Source organism: Pongo abelii, chromosome 8 (genome assembly GCF_028885655.2).
Source record: "Pongo abelii isolate AG06213 chromosome 8, NHGRI_mPonAbe1-v2.0_pri, whole genome shotgun sequence".
Lineage (NCBI taxonomy): Eukaryota > Metazoa > Chordata > Mammalia > Primates > Hominidae > Pongo > Pongo abelii.
The window spans coordinates 129741481-129763945 of record NC_071993.2 but is presented as its reverse complement, the minus strand read 5'-3'; the positions used below and the strand labels follow the sequence as shown (position 1 = coordinate 129763945).

The following is a 22465-nucleotide window of genomic DNA, read 5'->3' as shown; positions in this document are numbered from 1 at the left end:
AGGCTTGCTCATAGGCCATTTTCTTGATGCTGAGCTATTCAGCGAAAAACTGAAGTGCCCATTAATCAGTGGGCAATGGGAGTTGGGAGACAACCAGACCCTGAGCTGCACAGAGACAGGGGCCCTCACCCTCCTAAGTATCTTATGGGTCAGACTCGAGTTCCAGGTGTAAATATGAGGTGAAGCATTTTTAGACATCTAGAAGAAATGAGGATTATTTTCCCCAAAAGACAGAACTCTTGTTGCCGAAAAAGGGGGTCCTGATCCAGACACCAAGAGAGGGTCTTGGATCTCGTGTAGGAAGAAAGTCAAGGCGAGTTGCAGAAAGCACAGAGAAGAGATAGCTAATTGAAAACTACTCAGTTACAGAGTAGGGCGTCCTCAGAAAGCAAGCAGAGGAATGCATCATCTTTAAGTTTTTCTTATACAAGGGTCTTATCTATGTAAAAGCTAAGCTATGACAACGTGAGGGTGGGCTAACAGCGTGACAAAATGTATTACTTTGTTGGTTTAAAGGAAGTTATTTTTGGTATTTTAGTGTGCAGGTACATCAAAGCATGTCTAGAATCATCTTAAAAGCATATATTATTATGTGATATCGGGACAGCTGGACATTTCATTGTAGTAGGAGTTTCCTCAGCCAGAAACATTTCATGACCACGGGTCATGACCGGCAAGGAATGTGCCTTGCTAGCTTTAAGATGGAGTTGATTTTAAAATGGTGTCACCCTGTTTCCCTAACAATCTCACCCTGAGTCCAGCCAGCACCTTCACTATTTGAGATGCATGATGCACTTACTCACCGTCTGCATCTGAAGCATACAGGAATTCCTCCTCCATTAATCACACTGTGTCCTCAGCAACTCCTCACAGAATTGGGAAGACAATGAACTTGTCCACAGGAGCCTACAACTGCCTGAGGCAAGGTCAGGTTCCTTTCTAGCTCCCTCTTGCCAGTGGATTTTCCACAATCAGCCCTTTCAGAACCACAGCTCCCCTCCAAGCAGAGGGAATGTCATTAGCAAGAGGCTTCACCCTTTCTGATTTTTCAGGACAACTCCATTAGCCACAGCTCCAAGTTAAGACCATTTTGAAGTATTGTATCAGCAGCTGCAGTGGCCAAGGCAGTGATTCTGGGAAGTGTAGCATTGTTCCCAAATATCAGTAGATTCTGACTAAAGAATCAGCATGACTCAAAGAAATGGGTTAGCTTTTCAGCTGAGGCAAAGTTAGAAATTGGAGGTGGGTGGGGGGAGGAGAATATTATTTCCAATGTTGATATAACCTCCTAAATATGTATAAAATAGTGAATACCAAAGCATCATCTGACAACTCAAGCCAGTTTGAAAAAACTGAAAACGATTTATCTGGACCCTAAAAATTGCTTAGGATCAGTAATATGATGTGGTATAAAGTTATCTAAATGAGAAATAAGGAGATCAGTGCTCTCCCTACAGCTCTGTTCTCAACCAGCTGTGAGGCATGGGTAAGCCACCAGGCACTCTGTGACTCAACTTACCCATCAGTTAAACAAGTGCATTGAACTAAATGGTCAGCAAGGCTCAGTTCTGTAATTCATTTAATTAGCTGCGTTCAGTGGAGTTGGGAGTTGACTCAATACTTGCCGACTCCTCACCATCTGCTTAGTGCGGACAGTTACAACCTAAGTATTGTGTTACAAGAAGGCCAGGTGGTGCTGGCATAAGATATTTTCACTGACCCAAATTCTCTGAGATTGTGAAATCACCTCTGAGAACAAATTCAACCCTTTGGAAAGAGAAGAGGTCAACAGAATGCCAAGATATTGTCTTACTGGCTGTTATCAATACCAAACTTGTTGATAAGTGTGATATTAATTGCAGTAAACATTAATTACCTGGAGCCATCCAGAATATGCCCACAGTTTACCATGTATGTGTATGCCATCTTTCAGGAAGTCTATACGAAAATAAATGTAGATTCAGATTTGAATTTTTGAAGGCTTTAGAAAATGCCCTGAATTAAGCACTTATTTATCTTAACCACCACTTACCTGAGTTTCATAAATACATCCAGATGATAATATTTGATAAAGAGATAAGTGACCACAAGGCCCTATGAGAGTCTTCTGCTCAGTAGATTACGCTAATGGTGATGACGAATTTAGAAAGTCTTTGACATAAGCACTGGACGCAAAAGACAGTTCTGGTAATGAGTTGCTTAATCTGAAATTTCTAACAATCCCTGTTCCCTGAGAACGCTGATTAACAAAGAAGCCTTGGAGAACAAGTGATCAATTAAATTTTTACCAAAAGTTTATTATTGGGTTATCCAACAGACAAAAGCAAAATATAAATAGGCTGGGCATGGTGCCTCACACCTGTAATCTCAGCACTTCGGGAGGCTGAGGTGGGTGGATCACTTGAGGCCTGGAGTTTGAGACCAGCCTGGTCAACATGGTGAAAACCCATCGCTACTAAAAATACGAAAATTATCCAGGTGTGGTGACATGCCTGTAATCCCAGCTACTTGGGAGGCTGAGGCAAGAGAATCACTTGAATCCTGGAAGTGAAGATTGCAGTGAGCCAATATTGTGCCACTGCCCTCCAGCCTTGGCAACAGAGCGAGACCCTGTCTCAAAAAACAAAAAGATAGATATTTTGGAGGAAAAGAGTCTGATAGCAGATTTTCATATAAGCTGAAAGTAGTCATTATTGAACAAGTCAGAACTTCTTTGAACTTCCTTTTACTTATAAATTGGTATTGGTTTTATTTAGAATTGCTTTTGTAAACAGACAGCGCCATTTTCTCCATTCCTAGAGGCTATATAGTTTTTAATGTGGTCTCACCCCTGATTCACAAGGGCCCAGTGAAATCAGACAGGGCTCATCTATGATGATGGTGTCAGAAGTGGGTGACTAAATTTGGGTCAAACAAGCTAAAGAAGGCTGAGTGTGGTGGCTCACCACTGTAATCCCAGAACTTTGGGGTGCTGAGGCAGGTGGATCACTTGAGGTCAGGAGTTCAAGACTAGCCCAGCCAACATGGTGAAACCCCATCTCTACAAAAAAAATAAATAAATAAAATAAAATAAAATAAATTAGCCGGGCATGGTGGTGCATGCCTAATCCCAGTTACTCGGGAAGCTGAGGCAGGAGAATAGCTTGAACCAAGGAGGCAGAGGTTGCAGTGAACTGAGATTACGTCACTGCACTCCAGCCTGGGCGACAGAGCAGGACTCCATCTCAAAACAAAAACAAAAACAAACAAACAAAAACAAGCTGGAGGATCCTCAGGTAAAACATCTGGTTAACAATTTGGATATGACCAGACATTTACCTCCATTTCCTGAAGAGACACTGCACTTGTTCTATAATTCATCCCTAAACTGAATCCATTGCCCTCTTCAGGGATCCCACAGCAACTTGACTCTGCTCCTTCCCTCTCACTGACTGGTTTCCTCCTTCCACATGCCATCTGTCTCATGTATAACCCACTGGATAACAAGCCATTTCTGTAGCCAGTGCATAAGCCCAATTTAATCACTCTAGTATCCTTAGTACCTAACATACTATATGTACTTCAATAAATGATTTTAAAACCATAATGAGGCAACATTTATATTCCTTAAGAACCAGCACCCAAATTTATCTTAAGGTAAATTGTTTTTCTTGGGGAAAAATACCTTACAGTTTATTTGGGGCTGGAAGGGGATACTTGAGAAGCCTCCTAACAATGAAAGAATGGTTAGCCTCTTTGCATGGGGAAATGAGAGGAATTTTGTTTTTCTCTTGAAAAGAGAAGGAAGAAGGGAGGAAGAGGAGAGAACCACTAGTGAGATGTACTCCACTGCATGGGGATGAAGGGCCATGTAAAACCCCATGTATCAAGGAGGCTGTGGGCTTTTGAGACAAGAAGTACCTAACATGTTGTAAGTTGTTTGCTATGCAGAGCTCCAGAGATTCCTCCCTGAGACCCTCATCATCAGAAAAGCCCATTCAATTCATGAGTACAGTGTATGAATGAGCTTCGGGGACTGGCGTTTGTGAGTTGAGGACAGGGCTGAGTTTCATATCAGGCAGAGAGTTCAGAAAAGAGACAGCATGTGTGGAAATGGTGTCCTACAGCCTCCCGGCAGTTTGCAGAAATCCCAAAGAAGGCTTTGAACTTCAACCAGAGGGAAATTGAGAAGTGGAGCCTGCCTCATCTAGAGCCTAAGAAGCCAGTGAGCTCAAGCTAGATTTGGGGTTACAGACTGAATGAATGAATGAATAAGTGAATGAAAAATATAGGTGCTTAGAAATGCAGGCAGCTTGAATATTGTGTTGGCCATACATTATCTCAGTCACCCAGCTATTTGCTCTAGTCAGCTGACCATGAACACAGAACAAGTCCACCATTTGTTACCATATTATACCATTTTCAGAGATGGTTCCCTCTGTAGAAGAATTGGTCCCAAGTCCACCTTGCTCTGGTCAGGATGGGTTTCTCACCTGGCTCTTGGAGAGCAGCCCCAGTGGCATTGGAATGAGCTACTGTTTGCCCTGCACATGACCACTTTACACTGAGAATGCACTGCACTGTGTTAAGAGACTGGAAGTCTTTAAGCTTAAACTTGACCATTTTGGAGTTGATAGAATAGTAAATAAAGTAGTTAGAAAATAAAGTTAATATGAATGAAGTGCCTTCTGCTCTGGGGGATGGGAACGTATAAATTAAAAGTGTATGAGTGAGTCAGGGTGGGGCACAGCGGTCATGTCTATTTGTAATGCTGTCACCAAAATCTTGACAATGTAAGAGATAAAAGGGAGCACTCAGGGCTGCCCATAGACAATGTAGTTTGGGACTAGATGCCTTGGACTGTAAGGAGAAATAGATTAAGCGAAGAAGAACCTCTTAAGTTTCCCAAATCCAGAGCCGCATGGAAAAGGAAGAATAATGATTTCTTCCGATGAATTGATGAGGAACACTCTACATACTACACACAAGATATTTTCTTGGAAAGGAGATCATGAGTTGAGTGCCTATTTTTCCTCTTTTGTCTCTTTCCTGGATTTTTAGTAAGTGTTTCTTTTTTTAATGCTATGTCAGTTTTAATTTGACTATAGTGGAATCAACTGGCATTCATCAGGTCTCATACAATTTTGTCAACCAGTAATAATTGAATGGATGCATTGGATTCCTGTTGGATCATGCAGTGATGCTACCCCCGACCTTCAAATAAAAGTTAAAAAAATGGTAGGTGGTTTTTATTTCATTTAAAAGCCAAGTTGTAGCTTTGTTGGCAAATGGAGATTTTGTCTGTTCACTGCCCATTTATGTCTTGGAAATTACTGGGAGCCAGTGAACAGTAATTGCATTAAACATTCACAGGGGGTTGTAATTAATCCTTATGCTCTTATTACCAAAATGTCTAGGGAGTGACAAGAAGCTGGATTCCTAGAGGATCTTATGTAATTTGGTAGAAAGAAAATTTCATAAGAGAAGAGGAAAGGAGGAAGCAGAAAAGCATCGGTGGTCTTTGGAACACTTTCCTTCCTGGATGAGGTTACCCTCTAATCCCTTCTGACCCCAGGCCCAAGGATCCCAAATACGAAGTTATCTTTGAAGATAGGAGGGAGTCTTTGAGTTTTCTGTAAACTTCTGCTTTTCTCAGATCACTACTCTGGTCAAAAACCTTTCATGGTTTCCTATAATGCTTAGCCATGCATAAACATCTCTGCCTCAATGTCAAAGCTACCTGCAATCCATCCAGCAAGTGTCCTGTCAACACCTGCCATGAGCTCAGATGTTGGAGGGGTTATATGAACGCTGGCTGTATCATCTAGGACATCTATCTCAACATCTCTGAGCTTCGAGTTCCTCTCCCACAAATGGAATCAGAACAGTAGCTGCCTAATGGGGCTCCTGGACATGTTAAATGTGAGGTATTAGACAGTAATTCTCAACCAGGGGGAATCTTGTCCCTCAGGAGGTATTTGTTAATGTCTGGAGATATTTTTGATTGTCACAACTGGCATCTAGTGGAGGGTAGAGATGCTGCTAAACATCTTGCAATGCACAGGACAGCCCCGTGACAAACAACGACCTGACCAAAATGCCAATATCGCTGAGGTTAAGAAACCCTGATTCAGAACAAGGCCTAGAACATGATAATAGCTCAATATTAGCATTGATATAGATATATAGCTGTATATCTATGTATCTATATATGGGTATGTGAATATATATACACCCTTGTTAAGGGTAGAGTCCAGACTATATATATACACTTATATATGGGTATACACAACCCATATGTACTTATATATGGGTATATACACACCCATGTCTACCTCTATATGGATATATATATAGAGAGAGAGAGAGCCTGGACTCTACCCTCAACAAGCTTATAAATAGTTGAAGAATGAGACAAATACTCATAAATGATTAAAATAGGAGCCCCACCTATCCAACCTTATCTACCTCTGTGCCATAAATCTCCAGTCTCAGCAAACAAGCCTTCAGCGTGTTCTGAAACAGAGTGCTGAGATGTCACAAAGAGCCTGGATGTGGCAGCAGCAGACATGGGCGGGCATAGCTGCTTCATTATCAGATGAGCTGTGGGATCTCAGCCAAGTTTCTAGGCAGTGCTCAGCTTCATGTTCCCCATCTGTGAGTAGAGGCAATAATAGTGTACATCATAGGGAGTTGGAGGATTAAATGAGATAAGTCATGGGAAATATTAAGAACAGCTAATTGACCATGAGGCTTAGTGAGTACTTCATAGTTACTTCATATTAGCTAAGAGTTTATAATATCTGAGTCTCTATTATTATCATTGGCTTCAAGCTGCCTCACTTCCTGCCTATATTGCAAGCTCAAGCCAAGGCTACAGCCAGGTAGCCAGTTCTCTCCATCCAAACTACCACCATCTTTCACCTGGACTAATGCAGGAGGCTCTTCAAAGGACCCTCTTATAACTCACAATCCACCCAGCAGCCAGAGTGATATTTTTAAAACACATTATGTTACTTCCTTGTTTAAAACTGCTATGTGTTGAATTGTGTCTCCCTCCCTGTAAAAGATATGTTGAAGTTCTTATCCCAGTACCTCAGAATGTGACCTCATTTGGAAATAGGGTTTCTACAGAGGTAGTTAAATTAAAACAAATTTGGGAGGATGGTACCTAATCCAACATAACTGGTGTGCTTATAACAAGGGGGAATTTGGGCACAGACACTTGCGGGGGAAGAGGATGTGAAGAAACATGGGGATGAGATGGCCATCTACAAGTCAAGGAACACCAGAGGCTACCAGAAGGTGGGAGAACGGCCTGAAACACATTGTTTTCTAGCTCCGTCAGAGGAAGTGTGGCCCTGTTGACAGCTTGCTGTTGGACTTCTAGCCTCTGGAACTGTGAGAGAAGTTTCTGTTGTTCTAAACCATCCAGCTGGTGGTGCTCTGTTACAGCAGGAAATGAATGTAAAACCCTTCCATGCTTCCTCTTGCACTTAAACAGGATCCAAGAGTCTAACGGTGACCTACAAAACCTTCCCTGGTCTGGCCCCTGGTCCTTTCTCTGCTCTCACCTCTTCCTCTTCCCCCACCCTCACTCACTTGAGCCACGCTGAACCTCTTTGAGCACCCAGAACAAGCCTAGCTTGCTCTTGCTAAAGATTCTCTGCACTTGCAGGAATGCTCTTTCTGCAGATAGCTGGCTCCACATTTTGGATGAAATGTCACCTCTCCAGAGACAGAGGTCACTGAATGCTTAATATATCTGGGCTTCATCAGCACGACAGAACAAATGGTCTTTGCTGAGCTTCCCTCACCCACAGATGATTGCCAAGGTCAACAATATGTCCCCAGAAGGCAGAATATTTGATGGGCAAAGACAGTTTCCTCATTCCTTTGCTGAATTCACTTTTCCACTGGTCATGTTCAGTTTATCATCACTTTCCCTTTTTAATTTCCTCTCTTTAACCACTCATTTCCTACTGGATACCTGAAGTATTCAGTAAAGATAAGATAAAAACTCAAGTTCAAGAGCAATATGGAAAAAAAAAATGTCGGCCCGGCAGACATGACAGGTGACACTGTAATAGTTTCTGGAATGACTGCTCCTTGGGGCCCCACCAACCTCCCTCTGAAACCTGAGCCCAGTGTTGCCTGAATGGGCACCCTCACATTTATGCTCTATGAGTCTCCCCTGCTGGTGATCAGCCATCCAACCGGAGGTGGATGCTCAACCGAATTCACACAAATCAGTCTCTCCCTGGAAATTTCCAGACAGAAATCAGAGGTGCAAGTGAATCTTTGCTGTCATTTTGAACTATGAACAGTGATATGGCTTGAATCTGTGTCCCCTCATAAAATCTCATGTCGAACTGCACCCCCCAATTCCCCAGCGTTGGAGGTGGGGCCTGGTGGGGGGTGGTGATTGGATTATGGAGGAGGATTTCTCATGAATGGTTTAGCACCATGCCCTTGGTGCTGTTTTCATGACAGTGAGTGAGTTCTCTTGAGATCTGGTCATTTGAAAGTGTGTGACACCCCACACCCCCTGCTTCTCTCTTGCTCCTGCTTTGACCCTATGAAGTATCTGCTCCCCCTTTGCCTTCTGCCATGATTGGAAGCTTCCTGAACCCTCTCTGGAAGCTGAGCAGATCCCAGCGCCATGCTTCCTGTACAGCCTGTGGAACTGTGAGCCAACTAAACCTCTTTTCTTTGTAAGTTACCCAGTCTCAGGTATTTCTTCATAGCAATGTGAGAATGGACTAACACAAACAGATACACTTGGGAGCTGAGCTATAAGGCAGCCGTGCTCTACAATGTGCACAGAAAAGAGGATGTTGCCAGGCTGGAGGGGAGGAGATGGCATCAAAAGGCAGAGGTGAGGGTAGCTTCCCAAATTGCTTCCCTGTCTCCGCCACCCCTTCAGTTCTGAAACTTACTCTTGAATCCTTCGGTAAATTTCCTCAATTTTTGCTCAATCTACCTAAAGTGTATTTCTGTTACTTGTAACAAAAAGGACATTCACTAAGGTAATAGCAAGTGGTTCTTCTCAGCATTCAGTCAACCTGAAAGAAGCAGGTAAATGGAGGTAGATAAATAGATATATTAATATATTGGTTTATACAGAAACATAGATACAGGAACAAATATTGGTGGTGATTCTTGCTGGTGTCATTATCCTGTTTTGGAACAGCATGATAAGAAGTACTGAATCAGGCTGGGCATGGTGACTCATGCCTGTAATCCCAGCACTTTGGGAGGCCGAGGCGGGCAGATCACCTGAGGTCAGAAGTTCGAGACCAGCCTGGCCAACATGATGAAATCCTTTCTCTACTAAAAATACAAAATTTAGCCAGGTGTGGTGGCGGGTGCCTGTAATCCCAGCAACTCGGGAGGCTGAGGCAGGAGAATCACTTGAATCCAGGAGACAAAGGTTGCAGTGAGCTGAGATTGTGCCACTGCACTCTAGCCTGGGTGACAGAGTGAGGCTCCATCTCAAAAAAAAAAAAAAAAAAGAAGTACTGAATCAGATTGGCCAGCCAATCTGTTGGGTCCCTAACTGCTACAGTTTGGTTGTGTATTCCCTCTAAATCTCACATTGAAATGTAATCCCCATTGTTGAAGGTGGAGCCTGCTGAGAGGTGATTGGATCATGGGGGTGGACTTCTCATGAATGCTTTATCACCATCTCCTTGGTGCTGTCTTTACAATAGTGAGTGGGTTCTCGCAAGAAGTGGTTGTTTAAGAGTGTGTGGCACCTCCTCCCCAACTCTCTCGCTGTCTTGCTCCTGCTTTGCCATGTAAAGTGCCTGTTCCCTCTTTGCCTTCCGCCATGATTGGAAGCCTCCCAAGGCCTCCCCAGAAGCAGATGCTGCTATGCTTCCTGTATAGCCTGCAGAACCATAAGCCAATTAAACCTCTTTTATTATAAATTACCTAGTCTCGGGTATTTCTTTATAAGAATTCAAGAATGGCCCAACACACTAACCCAGCTAGATTATAGTATAGTAATAGCCATTAAGTCAGTTCACTAAAACACTGAACTTCCATCTCGTTGGGAGAGGATGTCTTCCCAGAAGGCCACGGATATTTTTCAGTAGAAAATGATTCCAGGAGCCTTCAAAGATGTCAAGTTAACCAAACAGCAATTGGAGAAGGGTACCAGCCTATAAGTGAGGAGTGAAAAGATTAGATCCCACCTCAAACATCCAAGATAGCATTTGAAGTCAACTTTCCACTCAAAGCAAAGAGCATTGAACTGATTCTCGTCCATAAATATTATGGAAAGTTTCATTTTATACATAGCAGGAATGTAAGCGTCATTTGTAGGCCAACTACTATCATGAGCAAAGCAGAACTACTGGTTTTATGGAGAGTTGACTATACATATGGTCATGCACATTTGAGCTATGATTGGAGAGGTTTCTATTCCTTAATCTCTACATTTCACAGAAAAACCTTAGCTGGGTATATTCATAGAGATACCAACATCTGTTCAAAATGTTATGTGACAGCTGAAAACAACATAGGTGACTGGAGTGTGATGATCACACAAACAAGGTGGGGTTTTTGTTTTACTCCATGCAGAGGTTTTTAAGGGACCCAGTTCCATATGTAGTCTAATGTGTTTTTGACCAGTGGGAGATAGTAGAACTTTAACACCATCACCGTAGCATACTGCATCACCACATTGGCAGAATGGTGATCAGAAATCTGGCACCTTCTCAGTTGTTTGTCCCTACAGGTCTTTTCCCAGTACAGGGGAGACAAATAGCAAACAGGCTGTTCTCCTGCCTCAAGAGAGACCTCAGACAAACAAGAATCCATCTTATTTTAAAGACAGGTCAGAAGAGGCTGCATGATCATGCTCAGTGATGCCCAGGCCCCCAAACTGTGATAGGAAGATTGACAAATAATAAACCAAATCCCAACGTAGCTTTAAATAGATTGATATGTTTTGGCTGTGTCTCCACCCAAATCTCATCTTGAATTGTAGCTCCCATAACTCCTATGTGTTGTAGGAGGGACCCAGTGGGAGGTAATTGAATCATGAGGGTGGGTCTTTCCCATGCTGTTCTCATGACAGCGAATGAGTCTCATGAGAGCTGATGGCTTATAAATGGGAGTTTCCCTGCACAAGCTCTCTTTTTGCCTGCCACCATCCACGTACAATGTGACTTGCTCCTCCTTGCCTTCTGCCATGATTGTGGCTGCTCCCCAGCCATGTGGAACTGTGAGTCCATTAAACTTCTTTTTTTTGTAAATTACCCAGTCTCATGTATGTCTTCATGAGCAGTGTAGAAACGGACTAATACAAAGACTTTATTCAAAATGCTTATAGCAGTACTGAGAATGCTCCAACCAGGGGATTGGCAAGGATCTCAGAGGTCAGAGAGAAAGGAATTTGGTTTCTAGGAAGGATGACAGAAGCTGGAAGGACTGAGGGTGGGAGATGGGATGAACAGGTAGTGTGACAGGTGACCAGGAATATGTGTCTCGTGGTCAGCTCATTTCCAGAAGGGTCTTTGGCAGGATTATTCTGCTTTGCAGTGCTTGTTTATCTTGAGGGATGAATCAAAGGTGGGGAAGCTGTGGTGGGAGACCAGCTTAACTAAAGTTTGGTTAGGTCAATTTGGCAAGCATTTCATTTCAATTGATAAGGAAGGAAAATAGTTCAGCTAATCATTGAAGAGAAAATGAGTGAGAATTTGGGGTGTCCAGGTTGCCCAAGGAAAATGTGGGATCAAATGAGTCTTATCTAAGTCATACAGGTAAGGGTGGTCTTTCTAGTAAGCCATTCTCCAGAACAAAAATGGTGAAGAACTTTCCTCAACCTTGTTGTTTTCCATTATCACAGACAAGGAAGATTAGTCTCAGATAAGTTTAAATTGTCACGATAATTGTACCTATCACAGTGGGTGATCTAGGATCAATTGTGTTCTTATTTGTAAAGCGCTTAGCCCATAATTGAGCCCATAATTTCTGCCTTTTAAGCACTAGGTGGATAAACACTTTGGAAATCCCCTATATCCTGAGAAAAACTCTCCTCCCTCCAACCAGCCCCCTCCATGCTGCAGTTCTTCGCTCTTCCTTCAATGCTCTCATCTCTGACACTGAGGATGGAGCCATCCCTCAGCTCTCCAGACTTCAGGGGTTTAGAGGAGTCTCCTCTCCTGGGAACAGGCTCTGGAGGAGGTGGCCACTTTCTCTGCCCAGGAAGCTGCCCAGAAGGGAGGGCAGAGGAAGGTCCCTAGGACTTGGAGTTGCAGAGGGAGAGGGGAGGAGGAACAGGGAGGAAAGAGTGGTGAGCACCTGGTAGAGAGGGTGATCTAGGGATTGTGAAGTGCTTAAGCAGGTAGTCAGTTACTTATTCCACTTTTCTTTGGCCAAGAACATGTCTCAGAACATGATTTTTAGAGGTGAGCTGTTTGGATTCCAACCTGAAAATGCATAGCCTCCTTGTGAGAAGAATGAAGGCATGAAATTAGATTGCCCACATTTACCTCATATCCTTCTTGGCTAATTGATTTTCCATAAAAGGACACAAAACAAAAACAACATGCAAAGCTGGGAGTTAGCTGTAGGTCAAGGCAGGAGAATCGATAATGACCAGACTGTGAAGAGGGACTTGAGTGCAAAGAGATGGAGCTGAGCAGGGAGAGGAGGTGGCATCGCTGTCCCCATCCCTGAGAGCAACGCTGGGTCCCTCAGGGGGAAGGGAGGAAAGAAGGACTGGCTCTCAGCATTTACAGACCAGCTCACTCACTGCTTTCTTCTTGTTTCTTTGATTCCACTCAAAGTGCAATATCCTCACTCTGGAGCCACAGACAGAAAAATCAGCCCTGACCAAGGCAACCTTCACGTCCTAGTTTTTGATAACATTTGTTGTTTAGCACTGAAGTTCTCCTGTCCCTGAAACCTCTTATTCTGGGCAAACCAGAAAAGTCAGCCAATCTAACCCTCACCTGAATATTTCTTGTTTTAAATTCTGTAATGAGACCAATAATCAACCTAATGTTGAAGTAAACCTATTGAATACGTTTTTTTTTTGGAGTTAGGAGAAGTAAGCCATCTTAATTTATGAAATCTTCACCGTTTCAGGGACCTGTCATGGACTTGAATGCAGGAGCCCTGAGTGCAGTCACAGGGCCTCCCTCTGGGACATGGCTCTGTGGGTCACACTCATGATGGACGTGTTGGCAGGAGCCCAGCCTCTGCCTCAGATGGCCCTCGTCACAGTCCTAGCTGGCATGACAGTGTGTGCCTCTGGAGAAGTTATTTTCAACTAACTTTCTTAAATCCTAGGCCAGATACAATGGCTCACACCTGTAATCCCAGCACTTTGGGGGGCTGAGGCGGGTGGATCACCTGAGGTCAGGAGTTCGAGACCAGCCTGCCCAACATGGTGAAACCCTGTCTGTACCAAAAATACAAAAATTAGCCAGGCAAGGTGGAGTGCGCCTGTAATCCCAGCTACAAGGAAGGCTGAGGCAGGAGAATTGCTTGAACCCAGGAGGCGGAGTTTTTGGTGAGCCAAGATCGCGACACTGCACTCCAGCCTGGGCGACAGAGTGAGACTGCATCTCAGAAACAAACAAACAAACATACAGAAAACAAAACAAAACAAAACCTTCTCAAATCCTAAGTAAACTAGGGATAGTAATACTACCCCAAAAGACTTCATGTCATGATGAAATTAGACAATCTGTATGACATTATTAAGGTAGTACCTAGAGAATGTTGTGTTGAATAAACATTTAATGGTTTTCACTATTATTATTCCTTTGTCATCTGTTTCTATCTCCAGTTCACACATGAGAAAACCATGGTTGACAGAGGTAAAAGGTCTGACCTGGAGCCGCATGTCACTCAGCAGGAGAATGGACACAGGTAGCTTCTTATTTTTCTTTGACTCTGCTTTTTGTCCAGGGTTTCCCTGGACCTTTTCCAGTCAAAGATATCAGCATGCTAAGCAGAAGTCATGTTTAGCTGGTAACATTGTATTATTCTACTCGAAGATGCTCTTGGAACATTAAAGACCTGACCTGCTCACACAAAGTCCCAGGCTACCGTGTGCTGTGCACCAGAGCTAGAGGACAAGGCCTACCTGCTGTGTCTCCATATCTGTACATTTAGAAAAACCAGAAAAGCCAACCAAAACTAGGATTTGTTTTTTTTTCTTCAAACATGTGAGTTTCAGGTGATCCTTAAGGCTCCAAGACAAACATTCTGGAACAACTTAGATGACAGACAGAGATGTTTGCTTCATGTGAGGTTTACAGGATCCAGATGCTCTTTCCAGCTTCATGGGTGGAGGGAAACCCCGCAAGGTCAGCTCTGGAAGGTCCCTGACCCTGTGTCCTCCTCTCCCCTGGTCACGTTCAGGGAGGACTGTGGGCCTCCTGGGGACCAACCAAGTATCCCGGGGAAAACAAAACAAAACAAAACAAAAAACTGGACTCATCCAGAACCAAGACCAGGAGCCAAGCCTTCTTCTGTCCCCAGATAGACCTCACCCATGGTGAAGGAAGAAGTAGCCACTTCAACAATGTGCCTGAAATGCACTCAAATATGCCCAACACAGCCCCCACCGGGAGCTCTGCCCTTTCTGAAACACTCAGAAAGATGGAGGGAGCACTTTTCTCCGTGTTCTCTTTGTTCCTAAATTCACCCCATTTGGGTGACTCCACCTCTGCTCACGGCACCTGATCAGGAGGTCCTACTCTGGCCTTTCCAGACCTCCCCATGCTGGAAGCCAGACCTGAGCTCCACCTCACTGGGAAGCCTGGTGTGAACAGCATAGCTGGGTGAACCCCAGACCTCACAGTGTCTGCCGCTGTCACCCACTGCCTGATGGGGGTGTCAGGGACCATTGCTTCTTGTGCTGCTGTTTGACTCTATGCAAGCTGGTTTCAGTCCTCAACTGAATACAAGTCTCTTAGGGATGGAGAATGTGTGCTGTGTATTTCAGTGTGTCCAGAGACTCATAGGGCACCAAGTATAATCTCAGTCCAGGAGGCACAAGTTTCTTATTTATATATATTTTATGTATATATAATATATATTTCTTGTTTATATATATTTTCTAGGATTATATATTCATATAGAATATGTATATATACATTCCTTATAGTATATAGTTCATATACTACTCGCTTTGCAGAAATACACTAGAAATGCTACAGGGCATATAATAAGATCAATAGAGAGAAAGATGGCTTCTCAGAGATACACACTTCTATATCAAGAAGACAGGAAACAAAGTTTTCACATATGATCTTCTAACACCAAAGATGTGGGTGTACAGAAATGCTGAGACAGAACCCGTATCTTTTTCTGGAAGGGTCACAGGGTCACAGTCCCTCTCCCTCACCCAGTGCTGGTCCAGGAGAACTATGACTCAATCTTATTTCTGCAGTCCCAGGTGTAGCCTCTGCACAACAGATGCAGAACCAGGCTCAGGCAGAGCAGGGGAGCATCAGCAGGTGCCTCTTCCCCCGACCTACCTATTAATGTGTTGACCAAGCGTCAACAAAGTAATATATTTCAAAGAAGGTGGGTGGATGACTGGGTTCTCTGGAGTACTTGATGGTGATGATGTTGGAAGAAGAGTAATAGAATGTACTGAAGGCTTTACAAATCCTGCCCAAGGACTCAGACCCTGGAGGTCCATCCAGCACTTCCACGTACTCTTTGCCACATGCAAATCCTCTGGGTCAGAAGAAAAGGCAACCATCAGCATTTGGATTTGTCCTCCAGCCAGGCTGCCACCTCCCTCCACCAATGAATCCACACTAGATCCCAACAGCTTTGCTCATGAAAAGTGCAAGGACAGATGAGAACGAAAGAAGGAAAGCTCGTCAGTTCTTCAATAACGCAAGCAGGGGCCCGAGCACCCCCTCCATCTTCCCAGAAATCTTCCCCTCCACCAGGGCAGCAGGTGGCTTCCCAGTCTCATGGTTTCCATGTCTTCCAGGAAGCCCAGCCCATGGCCCTAGGATTCCAACCCAGGAATTTTAGTCAAAACATCAGCTGTGTTTCAAGTTCCCCAAACAGGGAATGCAGCCAGCAGAGTGGTGTGTTTCCTTAAACCACAACCTCTGTGTCAGGACAAAAATCACCAGAAATGAGTGTGTGGACACCACTCCCTGGTTCCTGCCTTCCTCTCCCCTGGCAGATGGGACAAGAAGAGGTGAAGAATAACCCCCCACTAGCATAAGCTTGGCCTTGCTTACTCATTGCAGAGGAGAGAGGGGTCTCCATCTCCATCCTGTGAGAGACAAGCTGCACATGGAAGCTCTCAGTCCTAGGAGACCTCCCTACTTCCCTCTCCTCCCTGTGCTTTTCCAGTCCTAATCTCCACCCCTCATCCTCAGCCCCCAACAGGTCTCAGTTCACAAGAGAGGGGCTGGATCCTCTCTGGGGTATAATAAGACAACAAGGGGACACCTCACCAGGACACACACAGGGCTGACTTTATACTAGTTTTGCTCTTGGCCCAGCCTGAGTCCCTCCTTCGTGCCAAGGACAATCAGATTCAAAATCAACTTTGAAAAGGACAAAGGGACAATATGGGAAAATGTCCACAGCTGCCCATCCCTCTGGCCCTGGGGAAATTATGACACAGGAAGTGCATGACTCTTTCATTCCAGGTCCCTCCTCAACCTCCTTCTCTCCTTGTTTCCCCATCTGGGTCTTCTTGGCCACACATCCTTTTTTGAATCCCTGGGCCTCAGGTTGGGTAGACAGTTCAAGCCCTGTATTTGAGGCAGCTGTCTCGAAGTGTCCTTGATCCCATAGAACTCCTGCATAACGTAGTGGGATTCTGAGCCCATAGGCTGTCTGGAGGGGACAGGACCTCTGGGTCACACAGTTCCACCATCTGTCTCATCCACCATTGTGGGCTGTGTTTGGCTTGGTCTGGAATTGATGGAAATGTGGTTTCCATGCTGAAATCTGTGAACAGTGCCCTGGGATAGCAATGCAGTGCCCTGGGATAGCAATGCAGTAACTTAGGCTGCATTGGAAATGCCTTCTGTGGCTTTATCACTTCATTCATTTAAGAAAAACACCTGCAATCCAAAGACAGACTCCGAGTAGACACAAACGAAGTCATAGGCAAGAGTAATATTACACTATAAATTCAGTGTAGAGCTTTCCAGGTGTATTATGTAAACCCCTGTGAGAAAAAGATCTATCCTCCTCTGCAGAGAGTCAGGAAAGTGGTTTTATTGTTATGGAGGTTGTTGTCCTTGAGCTAACTCATGATATACAACATGAAAAGCCTTTGCAGAGGGCAGATGAGTCTGGCAGGGATTGAAGGATGCATTCCAGGCAGAGGGCAGGTGTGAGCAAAGGCAAGGAGCTGCTGGACCCTGGTGTGTCCAGGAAACTCAGTGTAATGGCTCAGCCCATAGCAGGATCCAGAGAGGAGAAGTGATCAGAAGTGAGCAGAGAAGAGAAGCCAATTGTGAGGAATGAGAAAGGCACGACAAGAAGATAAACTTTATATGGAGAAAACGAGCCAGTGAAAAGCTTTCAACAGGAAGTGAAAATGCAGTCAAATTGTGTGTCAAATGGCTGTAATGGATAGGGTGGAGGGTGAACCATAAGAGGTCAAGATGGGATCTTTCCTAGAAATAACAACAACATCAAAGAAAACTCACAACCCCAGTACTCACTTGAGGTTTGGAATGGCCACCGTGACTATATCCCCAGGGTTCAACTCGATGATCCAGACACATTCAGTTTTCGGCCCAACGTAGTTGAAGATCCTGCCATATTCATCTGTGTAGTGGCCCCCACAGTCACTGGGTGCTACAAGAGGAGAAACAGGGCCCAGGCACTGCAGGGATGCTCTAGGTCTGGGATTGGCTTGTGTCATTCCAGGGGCCCCCGTTATTACTGATTCTCCCAACTTCCCATCCTTGGGAAGAAAATTCAACCTTAATGGCCCAGTCTGATCGCTCCACAAACAAGGTGAGCTTTTTGGTTTCAGACTTTATTAGGGGACCCACAACTTATTTTAAAGTACAATTTGTTTATGACCAGTGGGAAATAGAGGAACTTAACTCCCCTTACTAAAACTTTCTCACCAATCGTATTGCCCGATTAGTGAACAGAAAATCAGCACAAACACTATCTTTACATTTCCCTACAGATCTTTTCTTAGGGCAGGCTGGACAAATAACAAATAGGCAGTGCTCCTGCCCCAACAGTAGCCCAATCCCTGAACAAATGAGAATCCATCTCCTTAAGGCTCAACGATGCCTCAGGCTCCGAAAGTGTGACTGAAGATGAAAAGAGCACTTTCCTTGAGTGGTCAAATGTGTTCTGGTTTCTAAAGCACTTAGCTTGTGCCCAGCAACTGGTTAAGCACTAGGTGAATCCACCAATCAATCAACAAGCCACCCTGCATCACAAGAAACTGCTCCTCCCTCTAGCCTGCATCCTCACAGAGAAGCTCGAAGGAAGAGGGAAGAACTGCAGCCTGGAGGAAGCAGGTTAGAGGGAGGAGCAGTTTTCTGACACCGAGGATGGAGCAGCTCCTCAAATCTCCAGACTCCAGGTGTTTAGAGGAGGCTCCTATCCTCCAGGAACACAGGCTCTGTGGAGTGGTGGCTCCTTTCCCTGCCCAGCAGGCTGGTCAGACAAGAGGGCAGAAGAGACTTCGGGGGGCTTGGAGGTGTTGGGGAGGTTGGGAGGAGGCTCATGGAGGGGAGCACTGAGAGGGTGGGAGGGGGGATAATGAAGGCTGAATCCAATTACCAAGTCCTTTTGGACAAGAATTATCCCTGGTACGTGCCCTTCTCATTGATCCATTTGGATTTCAACCCCAAAACAGTGTCTCTGTGTGAGGCAAGGGAAAGAGGATACAGTCTTGCTGCATTTACCTGTGGCAAATGGAGCTGTAACAGTTGTGGCTGAAAGACAAAACAAAACAAAAAAACCATGAAAATCTGAACTTACCAATGGGTGAAAGCAGAAGAAAGGAAAATGACTACGCTGTGAGGAGGAGCTTGAGTGCGAAGGGACAGAGCTGAGCACAAAGAGACAGAGCTAAGCAGGAAGAAGAGATGGCATTACTATCTCCATTTCTGGGAACAGCCCTGGGTCACCCAGAGAGAAGGATGGAAGGAAGCATTGGTTCTCAGCACTCACAAATTCACAAACCAGCTCACTCACAGCATTCTTGTTTTTCCCATTCCACTCAATTAAAGTTCAATTGTCTCACTCTGGAGACGTGGTCAGAAATGACTGCTCTGATAGAGTGGTCAGCTTATCTTAAATTATCTGAGACATTCCTGATTTTTTAGCTAAAGGTCTCACATCCCACTTTCCTGGGAAAAAATAAAAGTCAGCTATCTTAACTCTGATGTAAACACTTCTCCTTGTAAATTCTATAACAAAACCAGTGATTAATTTGATTTTGAAATAAATCTGTTGACTAAAATTTTTAAGTGAGTAGAAGTAAGCCATGTTTATTTACGGAAATTTCACTATTCAGGGACCAGAGTTAAATATCTGGATCTCAGCCAGCCCTCCATGCAATCTCATATGTCCCACAGTGCACATGACACTGGGCTCATTGTCAGGCTATGATCTAGCGGGCAGGCACATGGGTTCAGAATCAGACGGCCCTGGTTAACTGTCCTAGCAGCCTACAGCTGAATGGCTTTGGAGAAAGTTTTTAACTCTCCCTAAGCCTCAGTCACTCGTCTATACAATGGGCATCTTGATTTTAACTACCTTACAGGATGAAGCTGGGTGCACGATCCCATGGCCCAATGCCCAGCACAGGGTAGCCTGGCACACACCTGATCCGTCACTCTAATGCTTTCAAGACAGTTGCTTCGTTTTCCAAATTAGATGATGTTTCTTTACTAAGTATATTAGCAGTCCTCATAATGCTACACAACCTATTCTGACAAGAAAGTCAACCAGGACATCTTAGCTGTCCTTCCTGGGCCTGAGACTATATTGGTCCTTTGGGGGTGCAAAAAGCGTCTCCCCACAGCTGGGGCCTCTATCAAGTTGGCTCTGGAAGAAATAAATCATGATTCCCCAGAAAGCAGACCTCAAGTGCAAATCCTGAACATGCCTGTCATATTGAGTGACATTTCTGTACTGTAACCACATCTACCTTAAATTCCTTTCATCTAGATTCTTAGGCAAACACCTTGAGGCATGGGGAAGAAGCTGCCCCTTAACAATCACTAACTACATAGCCTTTCAGGCTGTGAGGCTCGTGATCACTCCAGGGAGCTTTAGTAATGAACTTTTCTAAATTTGCTTGAATGTCATCTTTTGCTTCACTAACTCCTCACAACAGCCCTGTTGAGGCACCCCAATTCTACAGCTGAGGTTAGGAGAGGTTGGGTGACTTGGCCAAGCCTATGCAGCACTCATTAGTTTTTGCATTTAAGCTCGGCGCCTCTGTCTCTTTTTCATCAAGTTGTCTTTGTGTCTCTTGATTTCACCAAGGACAAGGAAACCAAATGTCAAGAATATTAAGTTTTTCCACCAAGCTCTTAGGGTTCCTATGACCAGTTGCCCTAAGGCCTCACTGTAGCCCTAATTTAGACAGAAGCTGTAAGCTGTTATCTGAGTTGGAAATGTAGATGGGCAACTGAAGCTTTAGCCAGAGGTGGCCACGTGGAGCTGGGGCCTACAGTGAGGCTGAAATCCTGGCAGGGGAGGACAGCACCCGGTGATGGGGCAGCCCCTGACGTGAGTGTGCAGTCAGCAAAGTGGAGCAGCGCAGGAGAAATGGGCAAGGTTGGAAAGGACCGGGCAAGGGCAAGAGAGGACAAAGAAGTGAGGAGAGTAGGAAACAAGGAGCTCAGGAAGGAAAGGGGAGAGAAAGAGGAGGATACAAAGAAAGAAGCTGGGGAGAATGAGGGAAACAGGAAGCCAGGGGAAGAGAGACATAGAGACGAAGACATCTCCCTGAGGAAATCTATACCCTCTTCCTTTCCTGCCTGCATTCAAAATCAGTTGGCCAATCCTCATGCATTTGACACAATTCCCAGGGCCCAGCCCTCTAGAGGGCAAGTGACTCCCCCTCTTCCAGGCATTCCCAGCCAGCGGTGGGAGCTGCTGGTTATTGCTCCTTCTGAAGTTGCTGCAGCAGCCATGTGACAACCCGCTGGGCAGATGCAGAGCTCCCTCCTGCTGTGGGCTCCCCCAAGGGCCACAGTTACCCCCTCAGAAGTCCCCAGACACATTCCATGCAGGGCACCCTCACCAAGACACTGCCTGCCGTCAGACCACCTGGAAAGCCTAGAAAGCAAGACCATGTCTGATTTTCTCAGCCGCTTCTGGGTGAGCCCTGCAGAATCTCAGCATACATTGCTTAAGGCAGGAAGGAGGGTCACAGAACACATCAAGACCGGGAACTCAGGAACCCAGAAATGTTTAAAAATCACGATGGCATCAGCACAATGACACAGATATTTTCCTATTTGTCTCTTCCTCCACCAGCACTAAGTGAAACATTTTGTATGGAAGAGAGTATCTTTCAGCTAATCAGCCATGGGCTTCTTCCTTGGCAATAAGCAAATTTAAAAATCTCTGCAGTTGAAAAGGAAAACAGTGCAAGGCCCAGAAGAAAGGGCCTGGGGCCATGCGTTACCTATACTGCACAGCAGCGGCCAAGCGAAGGCTCTGGACAGCCTCATCCTCAGCAGGGCCTGGCACCAACCTCAGGAGTGAGCTCAGCTCTGGTGGCTTGGGGTTATATAGAAACACCCATGAAATCTGATCTTCTCCCTCCCATCTGGAGCCAAGATTGGCCAAGCTGTAGGATCTGAGGGTGCTGCAGGATCACCTGGGTGGTCTAGGGAGGGAGGGGTGAGGTGTGGCTAGATGCTAATCAACACTGATCTTTCTCAGCCAGGTTCCAGGTTTCACCTAGACAGAGATATAATGGCCAGGTGCTTCTTCTCCTTTCCCCCCAGGCAGACTCAAGGGAAGTATCACAAACTGGCCTCAATCCGTGATCTCCTACTGGGGCAGCCCTCTTTCTTTGGGTTAACTTGCAGCATTTGCAGCTGTATTATGTTGCAGAAGCCTCACAACACCCCAGAGATGAGGCAGGCCAGGAGTCCTTGGAAAGCTGAAGATCCGAGACCCAGAGAGAACCAGGAGACTTTCCCAAAGTCACAGGGCATCAGGGGCAGAACCAGGGTGAGGTCCCGAACTCCTGACTGCCCATCTCTCCCACAGCCCTCTCTGTGTCACAGGAGAGCAAAGGCATGAAATCAGGCCCTTGAGCGGATCAAGGTGTGAGTGGGTCACAGTGGGGCCACTGCAGGGACAGGCCCACCCATGTGGGAATGTCCAGGTAGATGGCATGAGTACCTGTGTCTGCCTGTATTACACATGTGTCATGCCAGGATCCACATGGCTCAGTCACAGGGCAGGGTCATGGTTAAAAGAGGCTTCTGTGGAGAACAGGCTGGAAATTTCTTAGAAGGTTACACAG

The 22465-nt window shown here is 45.1% G+C and overlaps 1 protein-coding gene across 1 annotated transcript; it reads right to left on the bottom strand.

Moving 5' to 3' along the window:
- Nucleotides 1-15046: 15046 nt before the first annotated feature.
- Nucleotides 15047-21691, bottom strand: SPADH (spermadhesin family member). The gene is made up of 4 exons (XM_054522993.2): nucleotides 21614-21691; nucleotides 18873-18902; nucleotides 17661-17796; nucleotides 15047-15690 (listed from the first exon to the last, which is right to left on the bottom strand). Exons 1-4 carry the CDS (start codon nucleotides 21657-21659, stop codon nucleotides 15489-15491), a joined length of 414 nt encoding a protein of 137 aa, XP_054378968.1. The 5' UTR covers nucleotides 21660-21691; the 3' UTR covers nucleotides 15047-15488.
- Nucleotides 21692-22465: the final 774 nt, after the last annotated feature.

Bases quoted from the DNA above. Each gene is read 5' to 3' on its own strand.
- SPADH (XM_054522993.2), bottom strand. From the start codon at position 21,659: ATGAGGCTGTCCAGAGCCTTCGCTTGGCCGCTGCTGTGCAGTATAG. The intron at 18,903-21,613 runs GTAACGCATGGC...TTTGTCTTTCAG, and splicing joins GCCGCTGCTGTGCAGTATAG to CCACAACTGTTACAGCTCCA. The intron at 15,691-17,660 runs GTGAGTACTGGG...CTTCTGACCCAG, and splicing joins GTGGCCATTCCAAACCTCAA to AGGATTTGCATGTGGCAAAG.